The 25,071-nt window shown below is 38.6% G+C and overlaps 4 protein-coding genes across 15 annotated transcripts; 1 reads left to right on the forward strand and 3 right to left on the reverse strand.

Annotated features, from left to right (window-relative positions):
* Positions 1-1,095: 1,095 nt before the first annotated feature.
* Positions 1,096-17,719, reverse strand: Sec16 (endoplasmic reticulum export factor secretory 16). 10 transcript variants are annotated; one of them, XM_078189610.1, is made up of 19 exons: positions 17,469-17,718; positions 16,827-16,877; positions 14,667-16,754; positions 13,920-14,592; positions 13,193-13,832; positions 13,035-13,120; positions 12,757-12,967; positions 12,053-12,159; positions 11,781-11,937; positions 11,478-11,616; positions 11,138-11,405; positions 10,305-11,056; positions 9,743-10,210; positions 9,435-9,467; positions 7,676-7,921; positions 6,953-7,304; positions 6,787-6,878; positions 5,182-5,268; positions 1,096-4,355 (listed from the first exon to the last, which is right to left on the reverse strand). In XM_078189610.1, exons 2-19 carry the CDS (start codon positions 16,830-16,832, stop codon positions 4,275-4,277), a joined length of 6,486 nt encoding a protein of 2,161 aa, XP_078045736.1. In that variant the 5' UTR covers positions 16,833-16,877; positions 17,469-17,718; the 3' UTR covers positions 1,096-4,274. The 10 variants fall into 10 exon arrangements, with proteins under 10 accessions (XP_078045736.1, XP_078045744.1, XP_078045737.1 ...); XM_078189618.1 differs by lacking the exon at positions 5,182-5,268 and adding an exon at positions 6,072-6,116; XM_078189611.1 differs by having other exon boundaries at positions 1,097-4,355; positions 11,787-11,937.
* Positions 17,720-17,892: 173 nt separating this feature from the next.
* On the forward strand, positions 17,893-20,171 carry Sec22 (vesicle-trafficking protein SEC22). 3 transcript variants are annotated; one of them, XM_078189621.1, is made up of 6 exons: positions 17,893-18,024; positions 18,120-18,421; positions 18,611-18,720; positions 18,795-18,955; positions 19,041-19,187; positions 19,272-20,171. In XM_078189621.1, the coding sequence occupies exons 2-6, from the start codon at positions 18,347-18,349 to the stop codon at positions 19,418-19,420; spliced, it is 642 nt and encodes a 213-aa protein (XP_078045747.1). In that variant the 5' UTR covers positions 17,893-18,024; positions 18,120-18,346; the 3' UTR covers positions 19,421-20,171. The 3 variants fall into 3 exon arrangements, with proteins under 3 accessions (XP_078045747.1, XP_078045748.1, XP_078045746.1); XM_078189622.1 differs by lacking the exon at positions 17,893-18,024 and having other exon boundaries at positions 18,081-18,421; positions 18,616-18,720; XM_078189620.1 differs by lacking the exon at positions 17,893-18,024 and having other exon boundaries at positions 18,083-18,421.
* On the reverse strand, positions 20,019-21,734 carry LOC144474583 (box C/D snoRNA protein 1). Its single transcript, XM_078189619.1, has 7 exons — positions 21,669-21,734; positions 21,387-21,568; positions 21,225-21,316; positions 20,976-21,154; positions 20,705-20,902; positions 20,507-20,631; positions 20,019-20,432 (listed from the first exon to the last, which is right to left on the reverse strand). The coding sequence occupies exons 1-7, from the start codon at positions 21,686-21,688 to the stop codon at positions 20,197-20,199; spliced, it is 1,032 nt and encodes a 343-aa protein (XP_078045745.1). The 5' UTR covers positions 21,689-21,734; the 3' UTR covers positions 20,019-20,196.
* Positions 21,735-21,824: 90 nt separating this feature from the next.
* LOC144474369 (zinc finger CCCH-type with G patch domain-containing protein) lies at positions 21,825-24,616 on the reverse strand. Its single transcript, XM_078189135.1, has 9 exons — positions 24,355-24,616; positions 24,053-24,268; positions 23,835-23,918; positions 23,624-23,767; positions 23,325-23,467; positions 23,052-23,230; positions 22,716-22,988; positions 22,456-22,635; positions 21,825-22,390 (listed from the first exon to the last, which is right to left on the reverse strand). The coding sequence occupies exons 1-9, from the start codon at positions 24,403-24,405 to the stop codon at positions 22,092-22,094; spliced, it is 1,569 nt and encodes a 522-aa protein (XP_078045261.1). The 5' UTR covers positions 24,406-24,616; the 3' UTR covers positions 21,825-22,091.
* Between the last annotated feature and the right edge of the window lie 455 nt (positions 24,617-25,071).

The following is a 25,071-nucleotide window of genomic DNA, read 5'->3' on the forward strand; positions in this document are numbered from 1 at the left end:
CGCCAGCTGCTAGGAAATGCGCGTCAAAGGTATTCCGTTTCATTCTTCTGTTTTACTATAAATATACACACGTGATAATTTATGAAACATTAATAATTATACATTTTGTTGTTGTTTTATGATCGTCGCAGTTTTGTTGCGTGATCATTGGGCAGATATATTTATTAACTGGTATTATTTATTGCTTAATTTATCTAACGTATTGTCTATATAATTCGTGAACAAATTACGCGACAATTGTCACGTTGTTCAGCGAAAACGTGTTTCTCCATGTGTAAAGGAACCGGGGTCGTATCACATAATTTCGTCGAAGTATCGATTGGGGAACACTTGTTGCGGGGTTGCTGTCGGAACAAGTATTGTCAAGCCGCTTTCGCTTGTCCCTTTACCCAATGGAAAACAGACGGAAGTAGTATAGTCGGTAACGGGTCAGACCGATTGCATCATTTTATTGTCGTTTTTCGAACGAATGGCCGTAACACACTCGATTACCGTAGCAGTTAAATCGCGTTGCAGTAATTTCTTCTCAGCTCGTGCATAAATTAGAGATCATAAATAATGGTTAATTTTTTAAGTGTAATTAGCACACTTCGTTTTTGAAATAGAGTAGTCTAAAATGCTGTAGGAAAAATATAAAACAGTTTCTTAGGTATTGTATTCGATAGACAATGAAAATAGGAAATAAGAAAACAGATATTTCTTAAGGAAAAGTTTAACAGCTAAAAGATATTTTGTAGGTACAGATGTATTTAAGATACTAAATCTGTGTCAAGCGAAAGGTTTATTTGCTGTTTGAAAATGGCGCCATTTGTAACAACTAGCGCCTCTGATGTCGACATTATGAAGCTTTTTTCAGGGTTCGTACAGCGCCAATTAGTCCGTGGTAAAATCTTGAAACTAATAGCCAAATTAGTGTAGCGTTTTAACACTGGACTAATTGGCGCTGTACGGACCCTGAAAAAAGCTTCATAATGTCGACATCAGAGGCGCTAGTTGTTACAAATGGCGTTTTCGCCGCAAGAGGCGCCAGTTGTGCTCAATGGCGCTATTTTCAAATATTTGCACAGCAGATAAATCTAATAAGATTGGTTACACTTGTATCGGAGCTTTCACTTAAATATAAGTAAACGTACTATAAACTAAGTATATTAGAATTGCTCCGAGGTAAATGACAAGAGTATTAACGTACGCGTAAGTTGTACGATTCTTTATTATAATAGCAATAATAATGGGATAGTGGTAGTAGTAATAATATGCAGTATACATTTCTCATTATCCATATTTTCCCATAAACATACATCGAACGTTTTGAACCGCGAAGTGCATTAAAGATATATATCGGAATATGTTACATTAAGCCCGAAACGAGTCACTCATAAACCATCATATACATACATAACATACAGCTCAATTAATACTTCTGTTCATCTTTAACGTGTATCCGTAGTCCTCTCCTGTCATTTGCGGATTAATTGCAAGTATATATATACAGTGACAGACTTTAAATCTATTCATAGACCGGTGACGCTTACTGTCAGCTGTGACAATTCTGTTTTCTGTGTAACACTAAATCAACAATTATTTCCCATCGGTCTACATCTCTCAATAGGAATCGAAATTACCATATACAATTCAGGAATGAAGGGACATTCACAATTCAATGTTATAATTTACCGACAGAATAGTACTAAAATAGCAAAAGAGAGAATATGGTCAAAGTCAGCGGTGTATGAACATTTTCGCATGCTGCTGTGTATAGCATCGGTGAGTTTCGAATAGTTCAATCCTGCTGTCGATCACCTCGCTCGCTACCTACTTATTATACATGTACATACTCGAAATTCTATTGTTGAGCAAAAGAAAACTTTCGAGCTTGGCAGAAATCAATTTGAAGCACCGACCCGGAATGCCAACTTTTTATTCTAAGAATTTATCTTTCGCAAGTTAAAATAAAGGAACAACGCAACAAAAACATGTTATTCGCTACGCAATGCCATTTTTCACAAAAAGAATTATTCTGATTTTGAATACAGATGTTTAAGGACAGAATATGGTATTATCGATTTTGCTTTAAATGCACTCTTGCTGTATTCTCCGGGAAAACTTACGCTTATATAATATGTACAAATCAAGAATTTCAATAGATATCTATATATACGTATATACATGTAACGTACACTAAGGAACGTATTTCGCATTAATAGTATGCTACAATTTATGATCGATATATACGTTTTGAAAGCATAGTTTCATGTCATGAATAAAAAATCGAAGGAAATCTACCGCGTATTTCACAAAAAATTGACAAAACCAGCGTCACTCCAATTGTGATCAATGGCGGAGAGAAAAGAATTGAAGTTGACGTAAATAAGAATGGATAATTCTTTTGTCTTTCCGTTCCTTTCGAATCCTTGATACAAATATAATAAAACCTACATGTTCTTGAAAATGTTCTCCTCATTTCTTTCCCTTTTTATCAAATCGACGGATACATGCTACATATTCGATACGTTCTGTTCGACCGTGTTTGCAATGCGTCGTTTTGCACTCGATCGTTGTTCTATCACAAAACGCTGGACACCATCGTGAAAAACCGATCAAAAGCTTACTCTATGTGTTTGTACATCGCATCGTAAATTTCTACCCTTCGCGTCATCATCGAGTTCCCACATTTTCGCTATCGGCTGTGTGAGTTACACGTAATGAAACTAAATTCCTTTCTTGTTTAAAGTTAGTTAAAATATATATATATGTATAAGTATGGAATATATCGCCGAAAGTAATGATCAGAAAAAGCACAGACTTTCGAAGCAATCGTAAATATACGTTTCTAAAACGAGTCACTCCGGCAGATTAATCATTTCGTGATATTATCGATGAATTGCGTATTCGAATATTGTAGAAGCACCATTTTTCCTCGAAACACTTTGCTAATCTGTGTAGCGTATCAACAAATTTGTGATCAATTTTTGCAAGATAGCGCCAGGGCGTCGATGGAGAGCAAAGTGTTAAGCAAACTGTGCACCTTTTGAGAATGGTATAATCAAATATATATCTGGGAATAGACGAGAAAAATCGTGTGGTAATTTGTTTCATAAAAAAAAATGCTTGAGGCGGCGGCTATATTCTGCGTTGGAACGTTCTTCGCGCTCTACGTTATCCTATCTAAAGTGCTATGAGAAAGACTTTACAGTAGGAAAAGGAAATTTAAGACCCCCGGCTCGAATAATAATGCAAACAGGAAGAAGCAGGACGCGAAGCACTTTTGCCGATTATTTTGATCCGCGTCGATAGAATGGCAGTCACGCTTCTTATTAGTTACAACCTTAGTGTAAAGATACAGTTTAGCTCGATAGTTAATAACAGTAGCTGCATTGCACATCACCTAACAATGGGATCCATAAAATTTTTCATATACCTAACATTTCTTACATCATCGATATCTCACGCTTCGCTTTATATAATGCAATAATTGTTTTTTTCCATCCAGTGTATAAAATCAGACTTCATATCGTATCGTCACCCTAGACGTGTGTAACAAATTGTCGCGATACGATCAACATTATTTCTGCTATAGTTAACTTCGCAATTGATTCGCGTGCAAGTTAATACTCTTCTCTTTTACGATCGTAAATTAACATTTCTCTCTCACATTCACGCGCGCTCTCTCTCTCTCTCGCTCGCACTCTCTCGGCACGGGTTTCAATTACGTTCCTTCGCTATTGGAATTCTGGCGCTTCATCAGTGACGCTATAGAACAGTATGAACTTTAAACGCACTAAAACGGTTCAGCAACATGATTCAGCCCACTTGGAGTTAGAGTAAGAAAAATATCTAAGATTTCCACTATTCTTATGCTTCTTCTTGTCGAGTCCGCGAAAACATTCCGTGTAAAAGAAACTAGACGTACAAAACGTTACCCTGTGTCTATTTCCAGTGAAACTCGATCAAACAAAAAACAGAAAATATAAGTTGAACAACACAATAATGGTACCTAATAGTCTTTCATAAAACGGTAGCGACAATTTACTCGAGAGTCGTAGACTCTCTAGTTATTTTCCTTTCGTATTTGCTACAGAGGTGTCCGGATCAAATTAAAACTGAATTTGAAACTTTTTTTTTTATACAATCGACTGAAACAAGTGGTGCGTTCATTGCTGTTCACTTACTTATCCTGAGGTATTTTTGCCGGTGTCTGTGTGCCTTACAAAAAACTTTGATTCGTATAAATGATCCTGATCAGCGCGAGCTCGTCGTGAAACATCACGCGAATTCTATCGCGGAGGATACCGACTCTGCTGTATAGCTTTCCCTGAATGATCCTTCATATCACTCGGGTTGTACATCGCTGGTCCCTAAAAGCAGAGATTCGGAATCAGCACGGGTCAGCAGGTTGAAATTAAACATGAATAATACTCATTTTAATTGAACAAAATTTGTTATACCGTTTCCATATAACTTGGCGTAAAAAGTAAACTAAGTAAGATGAAATAGAAAAATTAATATAATCGTGTAATATTATCGTTTCGCTTCTTCTTTACAAGTTACTTGTTTGAGATTTCCGTAAATGGAATGATCGAATGCAACGAAAAGCGTAAGTGTCGATTGACGATCGATAATGGCAATGTACACTGTGTGTGTGCGGGCCGCAACCAAAAATCTATCCTTCACCAAGCTTTCCCATAGTCTTTCCATTGGAATCTTATAAAATTAACGTGCGCGGCATGATAAATATAAGCTTGATTTAGCAGTAAAGCCGCACGGTGGTGGGACAAATCAAAAATGAAATCTATCGAATATGTAGAGTATTTTTTAAATGGCAGAGCAATGGACCAATATAAAATGGCCATCGAGAAGTGAGTCTTCCATAGTGAAATCACTTGTGAAAGGTATAGTTCTCCTTATACGCCAGCAACCACTCTACCTAGAAGAATGTGCCAATTAAAATATACTCCTCATTTAGATACTGTATAATAAATTCAGTACGGCAGAACCTTGGCAACTCAGCAATTCTCTTGGCTATGAACTTCAATAAATTCGGTTATATAAGTTAACATTTGATCATTGTTGCTTACCAAGGTCCGGCTGCATAATGAATATTGTTTTCTACCACGTGTAGTTGAGTAGTAATGTGTGAATGATCGCTTCTGGAATGAAAGAAGGCTAATGTCGCTGGATTACCTTGTTCCTCGGGAGGAGACGCGGATCCCTCATTGTGTAGCTCTGCACCTCTCGCGATAACGAGCTGGTTGAGCTCCATCGAGAGAGCTGTATGCCATATACAACACAACAATCTTGTCTCACTGACCAATACTCGGGCTTTTGCAATGATTAGGCATCAATGTGTGCGAGAAGTATGCAACATGAATGTATCCAAAAAAGTCAATGGTAAAATCTTTTAATAATTCATTTTTGAAGAAGTCGATATCATCAATGCTGCAAGTTCCTTGCATCAGCATATAACAAATACAGTATTTTCTACGGTAAATTTAATTTATAAAACTCATTCATTAGAAAACTCATCATGCTCAGGATCATCACACAAATACACTACTGTGTCCTGTACCGTGTGTTATGGTGTAAACCTGAAATTTTCTAGTGCACTAATCAACGGAAAAACTGCCTACGTGCAAGAAATAAAAATAATTAAAGCAGAATAAAGCTTTTTGAAATGATGCTAACACTTTAGCTACTGGTATAGTTCCTGAGTAGGTGTTTAGATGAAAATTAATAACATCCTTCTTAGAATTAATCTCAAGAGAACTTGTCATGTAACTGGTAGCTAAAGTGTTAACAGAAACACAGTGGTTAATATCGAAAAAAAGACACAAATGCGTTAAAGAACAGCTTATTTAACACTGTGCTCCATTTCTGGCTGTTTTGCCTTTTTCCCCATAGGCATCGCAACATCAATTCATTTGGATCATCCAGACAATTGCAGAGGACTAAAGATTGCTGCACCAAACGCACATACGATATTTACGATCTGAACCATGCTATATAATAGACGTGAAACACCATGCATACACGATAATGAGAACAATGTATAAAATTAATAAAATAGTCCTTACTATCTGCAACAATTATTATTTCGCTACATCATTCTGCCTCCCCGACTGCTTGCAAAGAAAACATAAAAAAGAAAGGTTGATTAAACACAGATTGCCAAGAGTCTAATTAGTATGATGGTCGTTAATATGACGCAGGAAGCACACGGATCTCTAGAACCAGCAACGAGAAACTATTGATATTTTAAATCTTCTTTAAATTCAATTACATCCTTCTAATAGAGAAACCATCTACACTTTGTCTTCACTCTGCCCCCCCCCCCTCTCTCTCTCTAACTTTTATACAAATAGAGACTCTACAAACATAAACAGAAAGTGAATATAAGAGAGCCCATACTGTTCAATGAATGAACGATGCACAAAACTAGGGGACATGGCCAACATTGTGTTATGTACTGAAAAGGAGATTGATCAGAAAGTAACATTTTAACATTACAGTTCCAAAGACAAGTACAACAAAGCTGCATACCAGCATACTGCAGCCACAACTTAAAGATAACAAACTGAGTTGTGTACAATTAGTTGGAAACTGTAGAGGTACATACTGCAGTCACAACTTAAAGACGATAAAGGGGTTGTGTATAATTAGTCCGAAACTAGAGACGCATACGTGAAACTGTATTGTTAATGTTGTATATCTATTTGTAGTGGCAAGACTGTGCACAGAAATGTAACGAAAAAGAAATAGTATTCAAAATGATTGTGACGAAAGACTTACTCCTTGAGATGCATTTTCGGAAACGTTCACCGATGGTGCGGCAGGCGTCGACGCTGATGTTATGGAGGTCACGGTCGCGTTCAGATCATTCACTAAAAATTAAATAGAATATAAAATATACAGTACATTTAAATACTCGGCGACTGTAATGAAAACTGATGCACACCTGGCGCAGGAATGAATAATTGAGGCGAAGAAGTTGCCATAGGTACAATTGGAGACGTTATGGGGGTTGGCATGCTTGGAGGTGCAGCGGTGCCCTTTGAACCAGTCGGATTCATCACGTCTATGTAATTTGCGCGCATACTCCTCCCCTTCGGTAATTTGAATTTATTAACGCCAGAATCTTCGGCTTGGGAAGGTGGCTGAGGTAGCTGAGATGGTTGAGAGGATTGTTCCACTACGGGTGGCCTGAATCCCATGTCAGAAGCCTTTGGAGGGGGAGCTAATGTTGTTGAGCCACCATCGCCATCCTCATCCTTGTTCATCCACTTCTTGGCAACGGGGTCCCACACAATCTATTTCAACAGACAATGTTAAAATATAAAAACTATAAAAACTATAACTCCTGGGGGGAGGATTACAGGGCTCACACAGGGAGCTAAATCAACAAGTGTTAGAAAATGACGCGTTAAATCTGAGGCTAGAACGTGTAGATAATTCGTTAGCTGTTAATTGTCCGAACATTCAAGTATACTGGCCTTTTACTTTGGCACCGTTGCAATCAGAGACGTACAACTACCACAAGTACCCGCGTGAGCCCTTATAAAACATAGAATTGTTGAGCAATACATTTTTAACAGAACTGCTTTTACTTATACGTCTAGAGAGAGAGAGAGAGAGAGAGAGAGAGAGAGAGAGAGAGAGAGAGAGAGAGCTAGGGTCTTACCGTTGGATTACTGTCATCGGGCAAAATCATTTGGTTCTTCGGTTTTGGAGCAAACTTGCTGAACAATCCGCCGATCCAGGAACCTCCGGTGTTGGACGGCTTCTTTTCGATCGGTTTCTCCGAAGGCTTTTTGACACCTGCTGTCTGCTTGAAGGATGTGTTTGATGTCTCCAACGCGTCCAACTCCTCCAATGGATCGAACTGCTTCCTCGTTGACGGTGTCATTGAAATCGCCGGTTTCGGTGGCTGAAATAAAGTATACGATTCATCATCGCAAAATTGTTCTGGCAAAGTTGATCACTGTTTACTGTAACAGCAACCATCGTGGTTTAGCTCTACATCGTCACAGTAAGCAGTGAGAAACTTTGCTTGCGTAACATTATACAATCGATGTTTGTTAAGTAATAACAAAAGAGGCGCAGTCTTGAAAAATCCAAAGAACTCGATGATATATAGGAAACTTTATTGTATATTTAACAATAACAGACTTGTGTACAATAAGTGACATCTAAAACAAAGAGCTAGTTCTCTAGACCAGGCTCTATAATTACTCTGTATCAAAGAGCTGTGTTAACGACTGACACTGTATAACAACGCAAAACATCTGTAGACTTCCTCGGCGTGGAAGAACTTAAAGGCAATCGCGCAGAACCTGCCGCATACTCGCTGATTTCGTTCAAACTCGCAAAACCCTTTAATTATATGAGAAATTCTGCGAATTTGGTGGAAATCGGTGGCTACGTGGTAAATCCTGCGCGACACAAATAGCTCGGCATTAATCTTAATCGCAAGTTCGCATAATATTTTTAGTATGAGGAAATCAAAGGAGAAAAACAATAAGAATTGCAAACAATCTTGCAGTATCGAGCACACCCATCGTCTACTCACAATTCGTTGGAACATCGATATCGTATGTTTTTATGATTGACTTTTCGACAGGGAATTCGGTAAGCTCGGCCAAGTTAAGATCACTTCGAACAGGCCTAACCGGCAAATCTATCGGATAGGTTCCGCCGAAGACAAGCGGCTTGTACCGAAAAAATTCTGAGGAATTCTGTGCGGGGTTCGAGTAGGACCACGCATCTACCGTGTCACAAATCACGTCTTTCCTGCGGATGTGGGGGGCTACTCTCATGACCTTTTTGTCCTCGAAGTTACAGTACTGTTTCAAAGTCTGACTATCGGTATCGGGAGGCCGGGGCGATCCTCTTCCTACCCGCGAGTCCAGTTTGGAGATCGACTCCAAGCTGACCTCTGTGAACTGTACGTCTAAATCGGTGGTGGCCGCCGGTGAAGTTAAACTATCTTCGTTAATTAAAGGCTCCGGATCGTTCGGTACTGAATTATCGTTATCGTGGTCCGACTTCTTTTTGACTTTGCATTTCAAGAACACAGGCGGTTGCGAGGAGGGCGGCTTCACGTATCTACCATCTATCTTCTTAATCTTTTTCACGTCTCTCGAAGAAAGTTTGTTGCTCGGCAAAAGTTTTGGATAGGTCGCCGTGATCTTTGGATAGGTGATCATTTTCGGAGGTTTCGTGGACTTGGTCTCCTCTAACTTGCTTGACCGATAGGGATTCGAAACCGACGACGATGAGCTACCTATAATATTCGATTCGGAGGAACGGGAATCGATTTGTGGTTTCGCTAGCGAATCGCTTAATATTTTGCGTCGACGTAACGAGCTAATGTTGGTCCCGTCCAACGACCACTCGTCAGGACCGATATTACTATCCGCAGTGAGCGCGTAATTACTTACTTCAGGAGTTGCTGTTTTATCTTCTCTTTCCGCCTGTCCGTATGCACGCATCAAGAAAAATGTGAAACAAAACTTTGTTATTCTCACGTCTACTGGGGAAGCTTTGTTAAAAAGTTTACTTGAAGCAGCGGGGCATGCAAAATGTCTCGAACCACCCCTTCGTTATCATAGAGAGCTATCAAAATTCTACCAAGAAACTAGCTACTTCTATCTTAATAGGGGTGGCCTGAGACACCCTGTCGATCTATGAGACTGAGAAAGTTGAAACGTAAAAATTAAGCTAGTTGATTGCACCGAGTGACTCTCACCTCATAGTTCCAGTTTTCCTGCAGCTGAGAATTGTCGGTGTCACCTTGTTCCGGGGGATATGGTCCACCTGTTGATTGCTGTTGCCAGTTGTTAACAGTACTGTCGTTTCTGCCATAATTATTCTGATAATAGGAGTCTTGGTTCCAGTAATCTTGTTGCTGCGGCTGTTGATAGGATTCCTCATTGTTTCTCGAATATTGAATGGATTGGTCGTATGTGTCCGGCATATTGGATGGCAATGATAAAGGTTGCCATTCTGATTGCGCATCAGTCGAGGGAATCTCCATCATCGACGTTGGTCCCTCTCTGTAATCCGGTTGAGGAGGATTCCAAAGTTGGGCTTGCTGTTGCTGTTGTAGTTGCTGTTGCGGGTGCTTCATCTCATACATGTCCTGATTCTGCATACTACTGTATGACTCCTGCTTCGCTTGTGACCCATAGGTATCGTTTTCAACTATTTCGCCAGACTGTAACAAAATTTAATGATCAGTAATCGTACGTTGGGTCTGTCATTACCATAGAACAATATTCTTAACAGAGTTCATCGTCCGTTGAACTTACATAGCATTTGCTAACAATTTCAGCTAAATTATCGAACCAAGCTAAAGTTACAGCTTCGTCGGTGGAGTCTTTGTAAACTGGGTCATGATACTTGATCCTGTCCCCAAGATTGTACACCGCGCAGATGAACGACTTCTTGTATTTCGACGGCTCATTGGTGATATTCACCGCAATTTGTTCTATGTACAATAACGCTTTTTCAATCAGTCCATGATCCATCATCTTCAACGCCAGATCAAACTTGAAGGTCTGCAGATCGACCAACGTAAATCCTGGCTCGCTGAGGTTTCTTGCGTATTCGTAGATTTCTGTAAGCATCACCGCTTCCGTCGTAAGGAACGTCTTGTAAGGCTTATGGTGATTTGCACCGATTAGCACTAGCTTCACATTGCTAGCTTCATAGGCCCCGAAGTCGACTTGCGAGAGGATGTAGCAGAAGTGGGCAGCGTGAATGTCTCCTCGCGCGGAAAGTGTGTCCCCGAGAGTTGTGATAGAGCGACGGTTAATTTCAGGGTTAGAAGTGTTGCAAATGATCATAGCTAAATGGGGTCTCCAATCATCCCAGCGCGGATCCGAGATACCGGTGACGACGGCAGGTACACGACCAGAATGCAGTTGGTACAGTGTTTGCAATGGGTCATGATACGGTAAACTATTGGCAAATCGTGTCATCACCGATGCGTGAGTGCGTTTGTCCAGCTTACTGGCCAAGAACAACGCATGCCCCCAAAGTCCCTCAGTCATAGCATACTCTGTAGAATAGAAGCAATAACATTTACAACCGGTAATTCAAATGATCCTTGCAAAAAATACAATTTAATTAGGAGACCTACCCAGCGCTTCTTGAACTAAACCGTAGAGCAGTGTATTTCGAAATTCGTCTGTTATTTGCTCGATGCTTTTCCGCGGTTTAATTTCAAGTTTCTCTGAAGCAACCGCACTACTTTCTTGACTACCTTGAAATCCATCTCCAGCTAGTCCCGATCTTTGAGAGATTACAGACTCTCTTCTTCCCGAATCCTGCGATTTCTTGTTTAATTCGTAAGGATACGTTTCCTTGTTCCTAAGCAGCAATGCCGCTATGTCGACGCCGACAACATTCTACAACGACATGTAAATTCAGGACATTGATAAATTATTTACATCGTATTCGTTAAAGGGAAAATATCTTACGCCGTTCTGCTGAATCAGTATGATCATTAATTCATACAAAAGTATGTACGAGGCACGATCGATCATCTCTTCGTTCGCCGCTGCTTTTTTTATTTTATTCTCGCAGTATTCGATAATTGTCTTTTTATGAGTGACACCTCTGCAGAAAGAACAAACATTGTGTTAAAAAATATGCAGAACCGTAATGTGAATCAGATTAGATACATATCCAAGCAGGCATATTCGTTTTCAACATGCAAAATTACAAGTAATTCATCTACTCGAAATAATAAGCATGCTTAGATGTTTAAATATATACATTACACTTGCTTAATTAAAGGTCCAGGATACGCCCGTAAATCACGCGTCACGGGATCATGTGAAAGTAGATTGTCCAATTTAAGAATCTCCACTTTGGCTCTTTCACCATCGGTTGGGTAAGATGGAAGCACATGAATCAACGAACCGATCGAGAAATATCCTAGAGATGTAAGATTTTTAGTCTACTATACATTGCACTATAAATATTGCATTAATCTGAACAAATTTCTCTGGTCAACTCAATATATTATATTTTTAATAATTTGATACTATACCGTATGCATGGGAAGTTGAAAACTTAGTAGGTGTCATCCTTGCCGAAGCACTCGTCGAGTCCTCAAGCACAGATGTGTCGCCTAAAGTACGTTTCTCACCGGTTGTTCTGCAAAATACATTTCTTGTTCGAATGAATGCTAACAATCACAGTACACTGTAAATCTTTATGCAAAATATTCTAGACATTCTTTATAAAGGATGTAATTAATAAATGCATAAAAATTCGCAGTCGAATCGTGAGAAACTAACAACGTTACTGTGCATCATTTACAAAGGATGAATATGAAAAGAAATTGCTTCTACTAAAAGAACTACATGAGTAAAACACAAAAATTTTCGCCGAAAAATGATCTAGCGTAGAGAAAGATACTTCGAAAGCAACGAGGATATTTTAACTAACGATAAGTTACTTTCAACAGTTAGCAGATTCGACAAATTTCAATACGTCAGTTGTGCCGAACCGAGAGGTCTCTCTCGGCCTCACCTATTCAAATTTAGACAACACGGTCGTTTCCTTTGCGGACTCCTGGCCCATCCAGGACACCCGAAATATGGGACATACAATGCTTTGTTTGGCGAGTGTAAGCATGTGCTTGGATTCATAAAAAATCTAACACATAATCGACATTATAAAATCCGTAGGTAAATATAAAACCAGAAGATCTCATAGTTCTCGATTCTTTACAATGCTGGTGAGGCTCACCTATCGTCGCAAGAGCTACGACCCGAGTGAACGCTGGCCCTATCTTCTGGATAATTACTGACTCCACGGGACACAAGCTGTTGCTGATGCTGATTGGCATAATACTTGTGATACCATTCCGAATAGGCAGCAGGATTCGTCCGTCGTAAATTCTCTATGTACGCGTAATAATTACTAGCATAATGAACACCATAATCATATCCAGGGTAACCTGAGAAATAAAGTCGAATTAATTATAACATCAGTGCTCAGCCAATCTACAGAAAAAGCATATATACCATTGTAACCATAGTAATGTTCCCTCGACCTCATATAGTAAGCTCGATCTCTATCGTTATAGGATGACCTACTGGATGGTCTAGACCTGAGAAATGCATATATGAAAATTATGAGAATAATACTAAAGATAGCGACATACAATTTCAAATTAACTTACCCCCTACTATACGGATCATCGTAATAAGGATCTCTGACATCGAAGTCATCGTATCGTCTCGGTCGTCTATCGTCCCTTCTTCTATCTCGATCTAGATAATCCCGGTCTCTAGGATGCCGGGGATCGTAATCCCGGATCTCCCTTTCTCTACGACGTACATCCTCGCCCCTATCTCGTCTACGGTCGTCGGGTCGTCTCCTACTGTCCCGTTCATCGAGATCGTCTTTAGGTTTGTTCCTCCTTTCCAAATCTTCTCGGGCGTGTCTATCCAAATCGTCCCTACTAGGATGCTTCCGATCGTCCTCCCTGTAAGGCATTTCTCGACGATCGAATTCGTCGCGACTATTGTAGGATCGATCGGTCTCTGCACCGCGACGACGGTCATAATAATAGTCGTCGTCGTATTCTCGTTCACGATCGTAATAATTCTTTCGTTCATATTCGTATCGTCTTCGTTCCGAGCTGCTGTCACGTCGCCTTTCCCTACTGTCTTCCCTGCTGTTCCCGGATCCTTCATCATTTTCATCGTACGAGTCTCTGCGATTTGAGGAACTGGAAGCTCCTTGGGCATCGCGTATAGATGCTCCAACAGCTTCCTCTCGCTTACTTCTCGAATCACTAACTTGATCCGATATAGCAGCTAAAATCAGATCGATATTAGTGAAGCAATTAAATTTATAATGCGAACAGTATTAAAAATATAACTCGACATAGATATAATACTTACAGCTCGCAGAAGGAACTTCCTGAGACCCTGTGACTACTCTTCCATTAGGTCTATCGTCCAAGGACTGGATAACCTCGTTGGGAGATGCACCTCCGGGTATCTGCCTAAGATTCTCATCTGTTTGCTGATTAGGCTCTTCGGGTTCGTTGCCCCTACCAGGAACTTCCCGTGTCTCACTGGGTTCTAACATGATCTGAGGTTGCGACTGCTGCCTCTCCTCTCCAGAAGGATCGTTCCGAGATTGTTGAGGAGGCAACGAGCGTTCTCTACCAGATGGATCGTTTCGACGTTCCAACGTGTCCGAGTCTGATCGCGAGAGCAGAGAAACGCTTCTCTCCTGACCAGGAGGAATATCCCGCCGTTCGGATCTATCAGCGATGTTCCTCAATTGCAGTCCCTGCTCCTGACCCGAGGGATCGTTCCTCCTTGGATCCGATAGCCTCTGAGCAGACTGGACGTACTGCTCCTGGCCAGTTGGATCGTTTCGGCGTGGGTCTATGGAGCTCGATTGACCTGGTACCTCTCGCAGGAAAGGAATATCATTAGGCACTTCATCGTTTTCATCATCTTGGCTCGGTGGAGTCGGCTCGTGCTCCTGATGTGAGTCTGTCAGCTCTCCAGTCTCCAAGAACGTATTCCTATCGTTCGACGCGAACTCATAATTGTCGGGTACCTGTGAAATAATTCTTTCTTAGTACAATCATTCATTAATGTCACGGAGTCATAAACAATCATCATATAAAGTACTTGTTCCGGTTGGAGAGGTGGAAGAGACCGCGTCGGTTGTTGAGCAGTAGGCACCTCGACGTTATTCACCTCTAGCCGAAAATCGCGCGTGCTGACAGCCTCCTTAACAGGATTAACAACCGGTTTTGGATCGTTATCCAACGTTTCTTTATTTATCGAATCCCTCGACCCGTAGATATCGCGTTCCTGCAACGATGGCGTGACTACCTCCAAATTAACAAATTCTGCAGGCTGTTGAATTATCTCATAATTCTCGACGTTCTGCTCAGCGATCCAATCCTTGAAAAATGTGGTAGAACAATCAGAACGCGGTAGCGTGTTCTGTTTGTACCATTGGTCGTATCCACTTTGCACCACATTGTCTATTGGTGCAAGGCTCGCTGCCTGATTTCCACTTTGTGCAGAATGTTCTTGATTTACCACTGCCTGATTATCAATGGAATGGGGAAGCTCAGAAACAGTACCAGGATAGTCCGAAGGCGCTACGGGAATCTGATCTGCGGTGGAATTATGGGAAGTCGTGCTTTGGTTCCATACATCGCCGGATGCAACAGAAATCGGAGTTTCGGAGGATTCGTTCTGATGTTCCAGAAGTTTGCTAGTCTTGGGGCCAAGGCTCATCTGTTCTAATTTTGTAGGCAGTTCGTCTGGTAAAACATTCTTTCCCCAGTCTGCTAAGTCACCCACCGAATTGAACTCATTGTTCTCTTGCACGGAAACATTTTCTGAACTCGCAACGGTGGATACAGTTTCTGGAGTGGACGACATGTTCAATCGAGAGTCAGATAACTGAGTCTTCGAGACATTTGTTTTTGCATGCATTGCAGGATCTTTCGAGATTAACGCGGGTATAGATTTCTTCCTCTCTTCCGGCTCTATGCCAGATTCTACAGGCGGAGGCATGTTCGGTAGCGAATAGTGAGGTGGTACTGTACGATTTGGTTGCCAATCATTTGAAGAAACAACACCAGCATTATCTGGCTTCATATTCTCTTCTGCCAAGTTATTGTTGTCCCGTTGCTCTTGCAACCATTGGCTACTATGCGACTCGTTTGTATGCTTCCACTGCTGCAGAGGATCCGTGCTTGTCGGCTGAGACCAGGAACTGAAATCATTAATACTAGAATTTTGTGTCTGTTGTCCTTGATTCGGCTGTACAGACTCATAATTTGGTTTGCCCCATGGAAACGCCGACACGTTCATTTGATTTGGCCAACTATTCGCATCGTTTGTGGAATGTTCTATCTTTGTGTTCTCCGGCGCGGCTGGAGGCCGCGGATACGACCTACTTCGTTGTAGCGACGACGGTGGACATTGATTACCCATATCATCAAAGCTTTTTATGCTTGTATCCATTTCTGGATCCTGCCAATCGGTCGCTGCTTTGTTCTGCCAATTATTTGGAGGCATTGAATTCGTTTGACCCGGCTTGTGCCAATTATAATTGCTACCAGCTAAAAAAGGATATCCTGCTTGATCCTCCTGACTTTGTGCAGAGGACTTTTGTGGCGGATATGGAACAGTTTGTGGCTGAGGCTCGTTTGTCCACTGAGAACGATCGTAATCCAAAGATGCAGATTTTTCAGAAATAGGTCTAGGCGGCGGCGGGTATTGTTGGTATGGATAATTCATATAAGATGGATAGGAATCCGAATGGTTTGAAATTGGTTGTTTGTTACTAGTTGTTCCATGCATATTTCCATCCGGCATAATATTCTGATTAATCAAATCAGTTTTATTGCCATTAACATTTTGATAATAATGATCCTGAACAGAATTGGATGTCACCTGTCCTTGATTTTTATATGGCGGTGCGTAATGCTGTTGTGGTTGTTGATCTTGTTGAGGAGGTTGCTGTTGTTGTTGCTGATTATTCGCCTGCTTATCAAAGTCCCAATTCCATAAATTATTCCAAGGATCAGCAGTCTGTTTTGACTGATTCATAACCGCGGTTTGTTGTTGCATGGAATCACTGGATGATATATCTGGTTGGACTCTCGATATCGGATTCCACATATTTTGATTATGGGCTCCATATCCTAAATTATGGTCTACTTTAGACCTTGCAGGTCTAGCTCTATAGGGGTTCTAAAAGAATAGTTTAAATATTAATAAATGCCTCGAATGTCAATATTTGTTTGTAATTACAATTCTACTTACACTCATACTGCCTTTGGAACAGTACAGTTTGCTTTTTACTTATAATAAGACCTACAAATCAAAAACTAATTTTTATATTCTATTATATGAAGAAGTATATGTTATATTTTTATTGATTATTTTAGCTTTAACTGATCTTTAAAGATCAATTAAATTATTCAAGTGGGGAGAAAACTACTTTCGCATATAATGAGAAACTTATATGTACGTATGTGTACGTATATATATATATATATATATTGTATATACATATATATAGGTCAATAGGAACCTATTTCTCATTATTCTAATAACTCTTCCGCGATAACGTCACGCGCATACAAGTACTCGATGATAAAACAGGTAAAATGTAACCAAGTCGAGAAAACAACAAGCCAAAAAATCAAAATACAAAATTCGTTGAAGCTGGCAAGAGATTGGTCGGAGAGAGAAAATTCCTCGAGCTTCCGCAGGACAAAACGCGAAATTAGTTTAATTATGTAACGAAAATCGTGCGAGTTGCAGTTTTAGCGTATAAAAGCACAACTGCCGGACAAGAGGAAGCCGCGGGAACGAGAATTAAGATCGTTCTGAGAAAAAGTCAGGATACCAGCTGTGATAGCCAAGTTAGCGTTCAGGGACCTCTCGTATTCGTTCACTCACCTAGCTATCGTATCTGGCACTGGTGTCCATACGCAAGCACAAGCATTATTTTCTTCCGCCGAACATTCGTATCGTTGCTCGGACAGATTCAATCGATTGTCCTTGTTGTTCGAACGTTTACAGGGCTGAAACGGAGAATCACAAAAACCCAGGCATTTTACGGGCACTACAAGGAGAAGGTGTGGGTTAAGCACGTCACGAAATTTTTCCTCCTTCACTTTCCACGCGAGCAGAACCATAGACGCGCACAGCGCGAACGTGTTGATCTTAAACGTCAAAGAGATATGCGATGAGGCATCGTCAGATGGCGTCACCATGCTATTCGAAATTTTAAAGAAATCCCAGAAAACATTGTAAATGATAATCAATTTCGTAAAATTTATATAGTCGCTAGAATTGAACTAACAGATTATTAATAATGTTACAACGATGGAAAAAAAGTGATAAGAGGATAGTGGGGATAGAAATGTGAAGTAACGGAGGCCATTGCGATCAGACGATAAAGAGCGTTTTCTACAACTTTATAACTATATTGCTTATTTTTATAGATCTTCTTGTAAATATATATATGTGTATATTTATGATATTTATAGCACCTTCGGGCGATAATGCGAAAGGTTCGCTGATGTACGTAAAATTTTTACTTATTAGGGAAAATGTGAAAACTGAGAGAAAATCGTTCCACGATCGAGCCGAGCTTTGAAAACTTCACACCGGCTGACGTGGTACCTCAAGAGTGGAGTGGACGTTTGACGAATCGGCCACACAATAGCCAGTTCCGCGTAAATGGATTTTAAGTGGTAAAGTTTCATTGCACGGAGTTTTCTCAACGAGTTTTCCGACATTTGCCCTTACAAGTTCACTTGATTTTCGAGAAAATGGTGCTGTTAACAATGATTGCGAGGATAGCAGATGGCTTGCCATTAGCAGCGACCATGCAAGAAGACGAACAGGTTAGAAATCTGTTATGATGAAACGTCAAGTTTTTTCTTCCAGCGAATTTAGCGAATTTCTACGAATAACATTTCCTGTTAATTTGCATACAATCGAATGCGATGACGTCTCGTTATATTGGAGATGCGTTATCATTACGCATTATGCAACTTTACCAGATGTTAGCAATTATTCTTAATTATTTACAGAGTAGCAGAAGCATCTTAGATTATCAGAATCAGGCGAAGATGTTATTTAGAAAATTAGGGCCTCAGTCCCCAGCTAGGTGTACCATAGAAACAGGTCCATATCTGTTCCAGTAAGTTTGCTGCTATGAGCTCATGTATTTAATTACTTACCTTCAATGTGATTGTTAATTTTTTAAATTTACAGTTATCTGATCGAAAATGAAGTTTGTTATTTGGTGTTATGTAAGAAAAACTACAGTAAACGTGTAGCATACAGTTACCTTGAAGATATTGCACAAGAATTTCATACTTTATATGGTAGACGTGTTAACACAGTTACCAGGCCTTATAGTTTTATTGAATTCAGTATGTTGCTTATTATATATTTTAATCATAATTATGTACAGAATATAGTAAACCGTTAGTATATTGAATATACTATCCTTTTTAGATACTTATATTCAGAAAGCAAAAAAAGTTTTCTTGGATGGTAGGTCAAGAAGAAACATGAATGCACTAAATACACAATTACAGGATGTGCAAAGAATTATGGTTCAAAATATAGATGATGTTTTACAGAGGGGCACTGTTCTTTCAGGTAAGATTGCAATCTATATTCTAAATAAAGTACAGTAGTTTCATTTCCAAAAAACCCTATATTGACTTGGAATTTATCTTTCAGAACTAGACACGAAAACACAAAATTTGTCAATGTTATCACAAAAATACAAAAAGGACGCGAGTCATTTAAACAGTAAATCAATGTATGTGAAGGTTGTAGCAGGATTGGTTGCATTCATAGTCTTCCTGCTATATTTCTTTGTACTTTAGTTCAAATTAATTGACCAGATTGACATCACTGTGAAAAGACCATGAAAGTTTCTAATTGTTCTTGTTTTCTTTCAAGATTAGCGGTTGCATTATATTTTCCAATAAGTGTATGTTACATTTAATTTTTGACTTCAAACGAAATTGAAAGTAATGTACATAAGTTCTATTCAGAAAGAAATTCGTTTCGGTGAATACAATAACATTTATGCCGATTTTGAGGACATTCTATCATATATATATATATATACTATATTGCCATGCAATAAATATATAGAGAGGTAATTCTTTACACAAGTAATGTCATGTAAAACAATAATTTTTTTTGAATTAACATGAAAACAATACCAATAATTTTGTAAAAATAAAAGACAATATGTACAGCCGTATTTATATTAAATGAAACTTCGTTTTTATTTTCAAACAGTGAAAATTAGCCTCACTTACACCTGTACGAGGTTGTATTAGTTCTATTATATATATATATTTTTGTATGGGGTGGCATAAGTTATGAATTCATAAACGATTTGTAAGTAAAGAGAATATATTAAATTATATTTAGTCTTATTGTTTTAGCATTGTCTATTTTTTTCGGAGAGGGCACGATTAAGAATGTATTACAAATATTTTATGTCATCCAATTGTATCGGTCTATTGAGGTATCATATTTACAGTAAAAAAAATTGAATTTACACTAAATGTACAATATGTTTTCTTATTTAAACCAAGAAAAATAAAAATCTTACCATCTTTATCTCTTTCTATTTGGTACAAAAATCCTATTGCTCCATTTTTACAAGTTCATCATAATCAGGAATGTTAAAAGATTTTCTATTTGTTGCAACAATTCTTCTGTCACTATTACCTGATTCTTCCTCGGATTCCGATAATTCATAATTGAAGAAGTAATTCACAGTTGAATTTTTGCTTGTGCTTCCCTTTATTTGTTTATTCATCTGCGTTCGTTTCCGTGATATATGTCCATTGCTTGTTGAATCATCCATGCATTCATCATCTGAAATATTATTTGAAGTGGCATATAATAAATTAATAATGATATCGACTGTAGCAATGAACAAAAAAACCCACCACTATCAATAATTTCGTACATATCAGAGTGATCTTTTAAAATTACGTATATTATTGGAAATTCTATAATAGTTTTATTTTCAAAGTTCTCCTGCAATGATAGAGTAATATCCAATTCGTGAAACCTGTGAACAATAACTTGCAATTGAAGATTTTATATTATATTTATATTATATGAAATGTATTAAATGTTCTTACTTCGAATCTGATTTTGTTACACTTTCTGCTTTTAAAAGAACTTTTAATCCAGATAAACCAGCTGCTTGATAAAACTGTAATCTATCAGTCAAACACTTTTTCAGATTTAATTCAGTCGCATCATTGGTGTCTTCCAATGATTTCATAGGATCTAAAATGTCCTCTATTATTTTGGACAGCCTTGTATTTTCTAAAGCCCTGCAATTGTATAATTTGATATGTCAAACTAATGTAGAACATAATACACTCAATATTCTAATAATTACTTTACCTCTCTGTTACCACTTTTGTATGGTCTGCTTGTGCAAAGATCCATTCTACTCTCCAATATAATTCATTGGTTTTCCAATTTAAATATGTAGTATTGTTTTTATGCCTACTGAAATTTTGTGGCATATATTTTAAATTAACTTTTCTTCTAAATGCAGCTGCTTTGAGCTTACACAAGTGCTAAAAAAATAATGTTTATACATATAATAGACATTTAGGCACTTATCTTACTAATGAAAATTAAACTGACCACTGGTAAATTATTTTGTCGAGTACACCTTTTAAAAGGATCCCTCTTTAGTTGCTCAACTGATCTACCAACTTCTTCAAGGAGTCTATAGTCTAAAAATAGGCAAACATTCAGTTGAAAACTACGTTTTAGATTTATGTACTGCTATAAAATTTAATTTACCGCTTAGGACATCCAAGTCCGTAAACAACTTTAAAGGTATAAATTTAGTTTTGTCTCTGATGCCATCACATTTCAATTCCTTTTTATGAATGTTTATACATTGTATACAGCAAGTTCTAACCTCACATTTGGGACACGTGTATTTTGCTTTAGCCGCACCACATACTTCGCAATTTTCAATCCTAGAAGCAAATTAAATTTAGATTTCAAACAGCGCTACGAACTTACCAATAAAGTCATTTCTTTAATCAAATAATGTGGTAATCATTAATGTTGTCATACTTTTCACTGGTGGTCGCCATACTTGATCACACTTGGTCATACAGAACAGAACATATAGTACGGTGCAAAGGTAGACGTGCAGTACAATGGTAGGAATAAAAAGGATACATTGAATTGGGAAAAGAAGAATCTCTTGAATAGACAGATGACTGTATGTATAATGTAAAGATCGATATAATATTTAATGGTCAGCTGTTTTACCTACATTAGATACATTTGTTTTCTATTTCGTGGACTACTTAAATATTGATTTAATTATCTATCGATATTTTTATATGTAACAAAGAGGATCTCGCGTATTAATATTACGAACGGTTTCCAATTTTAAGATTTATTTTTCATGCTTCTGTATGTACATATTTGTGGGTATTTCATGTGTATTTTCATCTCGTTTAGAAACGTAGAATTGTAAATTCATAGACATCAAAATATGGACAATTTAGCTCTATTCTTCCGTTGGTTTTGTTCAGCAGTAATATTCTTTTCTGACGCCCTGAGATCTACAAGTTCTTTTTGCTTCTCATTATACTTCATCGCAATGGTATTATACTGAATGCTTCCCTTCGCGTGCCTTGCTAAGGATTCCCTCAACTTCGACGATTCTCTCTCCACCCTTAAAATATTTTCTCCAATCTGCAAGCTTGCTACATTCAGCTGTCGATTCGATTCCGTTTTAAGATCATTTTTACTTTTCGTGCTACTCGTTTGGGTTTCATTTTTAGCTGCAAACAAATCTGTACGTTGATTGAAGAACAAGGATAATAGATAAAAATTCTTTTGTACCTACGTTTATCACCCAGCGTAGCATTTATAAAATTAAACACATTTTTCTCATCTCTTCGTTTCTCTCTTTGGTACTGCCTTTCCCTTTGTTGTTCTAGCTTCTGTTGCTGCTTTCGCATTCTCCGTTCAACAGAAAACAAACTTTTCTCTCCCCCAGCGTTTGCCCGTAATTCCATACAGTGATCTATACATACATGAGTCTACAGTAATATAATATTCGAGGCTATTATCACTGGAATACAGAATATATTTGAATTCACACACCTAAGGATTTACCAGCTGGCAATACTGTTGTTTCGACTGGTACAATTCGACCATCTGAATTTTTACCCAATCCAGTACCCACTACATACCCCATTTGAGCCATTATTTTACTACCCATGCCACGAGTATATTTCTCCCAATTACCAATGGGTACAGTACCATCCATAGAGAGAAGGGACTGATGAATCACTACATCTTTGGAATACTCTGGAGTATCCGAGTTTTCGTTACCCGAATCATCAGATGTATCCGACATCTCCAAGTCGGCGTCGTCTGTAATAATAGGCAACGTAAAAAAGACTGTAGTACAATCGAATTTGCACATGCAATACCAACCAAGGGGTAATATATCTTGTAAGAAAGACTCGATTATGTTTCCGCTTGATTCGAACTTAATCCTAAAAGGATCTCCGTCTTTGTCTGGCATTTTCAGTACAACACCTCTGTGCCACAATTCATTCTTTTGTTTTGCTAGTACCCTGCTACCCATTTTTATGCTTTGATACTCGGGTTCCCTATTGATAGAACCACACTTACATATATATTGTATATGCACACGTATTTGACTACTGGCGTTTACGATTTGGTTATAAAATCTTGATTGATTACCTATATTCCTGTATGCTAGACAATAAAACTATTTCACCATGAGAGAATCTGCATTCCTCATCTGAAAACTTACACTTTCCATCCAAATAGTAAGGGCACGGGAGCATTTCTTTGTGCGTCGAATTTAGGAAGAATACTCTGACCTGAACAACAGTTTACATCATTTTAAGCATACAAACTCCTGTAGATTAATACTGGATAATTAAAATCATCCGAGTTTCCAATTCACTTGAAAGGATACACTTCAATTAATGCTATGAAATGTTAGAATTACAGTACTAGACATTTGATTTTTTTACCCTTATATCTTGCATAGTTTTTATTTCCATTTTATCGTTGGTCCAGTGAACTGAGCATATCATAGCATTGTGATAACCAACTCCTCCCCAACTGCTACCATAGGGGGCTCTACATTTCATTCCTTCCAGCTGCTTCAACTCTTCCTACAACATTAACCTGCACCGTATAATTGTGTCATTGCTGGGCCTTGTAGAATACTTGCATACTGACTTCTATATTGTTACTGGAAGCTCCAGCAGCTTGTTCATTCTGCTTAGTGCTCTCAGAATCGTCTGAGAATTTTTTCAGTGCTGCCTGTCGAATTAACAAGAAAAATGAAGTATAAGCAATGAATACTTAAAATAATAAATGCAAAATTTCAGATGATTCAATTAAGTTGTTCATTGTGTGTGTATAAATATATATGCATAATTAATGTGGGAAATTACCTTGAATAAGGCATATTCCTTTGCGAGTGGATCGTCGTCGTCGTCGTCGCTTATAACTTCTGTGGAAGAATCATTTTCAGTGTCCCCAGATTCGATACTCTGCAAACTCTCTTTTGTTAAGTTAATTAGCTCCTCTATGTCGGACTTTAAGCTTAGCAAATTCTCTCTATCGGGTCCCTCGGCCGTCGAAGATAAGGTTGCTTGAACTTGTGCCAGCTGACAAATGTTTAATTTAATATACACAAATAAACCGAGGTGATCGTTCATAAAATTAATCTTGGTGATTAAGGATGATACGGTACCTGTTCTTCGTAGTGCGTGATTGCTTCCTTCAAACTTTCGACGTCTGTCATGATATACCTCTGTTGACGACGCTGACGGCGATTGATTCATAGATTCCTGAGAGACAGGGATTTCCGTGCTGAACGCGTTTCACAGTTTACATTTATACTATATTTCCCGTTTTGCTTAACGATCGAAGTTATATACGTATCTGTCATGTACGTATACTGTGTACAGTACACAGAAGCACAAGAACCATACAGAACCAACGCTGGGGATGAAGTCCGTACTTCAACAACCGAATGGCGTCTTTATCGATGGAGCGATGGCGCGCGCATCGCGTACGATTTAAATTATATCATAATTTAATCTTATTGATTTTTGTTATTGTTCACGCAATAAGCTTGATTGGCTATGTTATAAACATTCATTAATTGTTAAGAATCATTAATGTTTCGCGGCACTTTTAGCAAACATTCGCAATCGTCTGTTACAAATTATAATTATTACGCTCTAGGGTCGTAAATAACGTTGAATCACGTGTTATAATTTACGCGAAAGTGTTAATTTTATATAAATTGAACGATTGAGAAAAATTGATACCAAACCAGGGGTGTAAACAACACAGGTATCCATAATGTGGCGACATCTTTAGCGTAGTTTTACGTTTCGTTGGAGAGGCCATACATCGACGAAATGTACATCGTACGTCTGCGACACGATCACTGTACGTACAT

Source organism: Augochlora pura, chromosome 8 (assembly GCF_028453695.1).
Source record: "Augochlora pura isolate Apur16 chromosome 8, APUR_v2.2.1, whole genome shotgun sequence".
In the NCBI taxonomy this organism is placed as follows: Eukaryota; Metazoa; Arthropoda; class Insecta; order Hymenoptera; family Halictidae; genus Augochlora; species Augochlora pura.

Excerpts from the sequence above, each read along its gene's own strand:
- LOC144474369 (XM_078189135.1), bottom strand. The coding sequence starts at position 24,405 with ATGACAGACGTCGAAAGTTTGAAGGAAGCAATCACGCACTACGAAGAA. Across the intron at positions 23,919-24,052 it reads AGGAATATGCCTTATTCAAG|GCAGCACTGAAAAAATTCTC; the intron begins GTAATTTCCCAC and ends TTAATTCGACAG. Across the intron at positions 22,989-23,051 it reads ACAAGATATATTACCCCTTG|ACGACGCCGACTTGGAGATG; the intron begins GTTGGTATTGCA and ends CTATTATTACAG.
- Sec16 (XM_078189608.1), bottom strand. Across the intron at positions 11,938-12,052 it reads TTCAACTTCCCATGCATACG|GATATTTCTCGATCGGTTCG; the intron begins GTATAGTATCAA and ends TTACATCTCTAG. Across the intron at positions 11,057-11,137 it reads TTTAGTTCAAGAAGCGCTGG|AGTATGCTATGACTGAGGGA; the intron begins GTAGGTCTCCTA and ends TCTATTCTACAG.
- Sec22 (XM_078189621.1), top strand. The coding sequence starts at position 18,347 with ATGGTGCTGTTAACAATGATTGCGAGGATAGCAGATGGCTTGCCATTA. Across the intron at positions 18,721-18,794 it reads ACAGGTCCATATCTGTTCCA|TTATCTGATCGAAAATGAAG; the intron begins GTAAGTTTGCTG and ends TTAAATTTACAG. Across the intron at positions 18,956-19,040 it reads TTATAGTTTTATTGAATTCA|ATACTTATATTCAGAAAGCA; the intron begins GTATGTTGCTTA and ends TATCCTTTTTAG.
- LOC144474583 (XM_078189619.1), bottom strand. The coding sequence starts at position 21,688 with ATGGCGACCACCAGTGAAAA. Across the intron at positions 21,317-21,386 it reads GGACTTGGATGTCCTAAGCG|ACTATAGACTCCTTGAAGAA; the intron begins GTAAATTAAATT and ends GCCTATTTTTAG. Across the intron at positions 20,632-20,704 it reads GTAACAAAATCAGATTCGAA|GTTTCACGAATTGGATATTA; the intron begins GTAAGAACATTT and ends TATTGTTCACAG.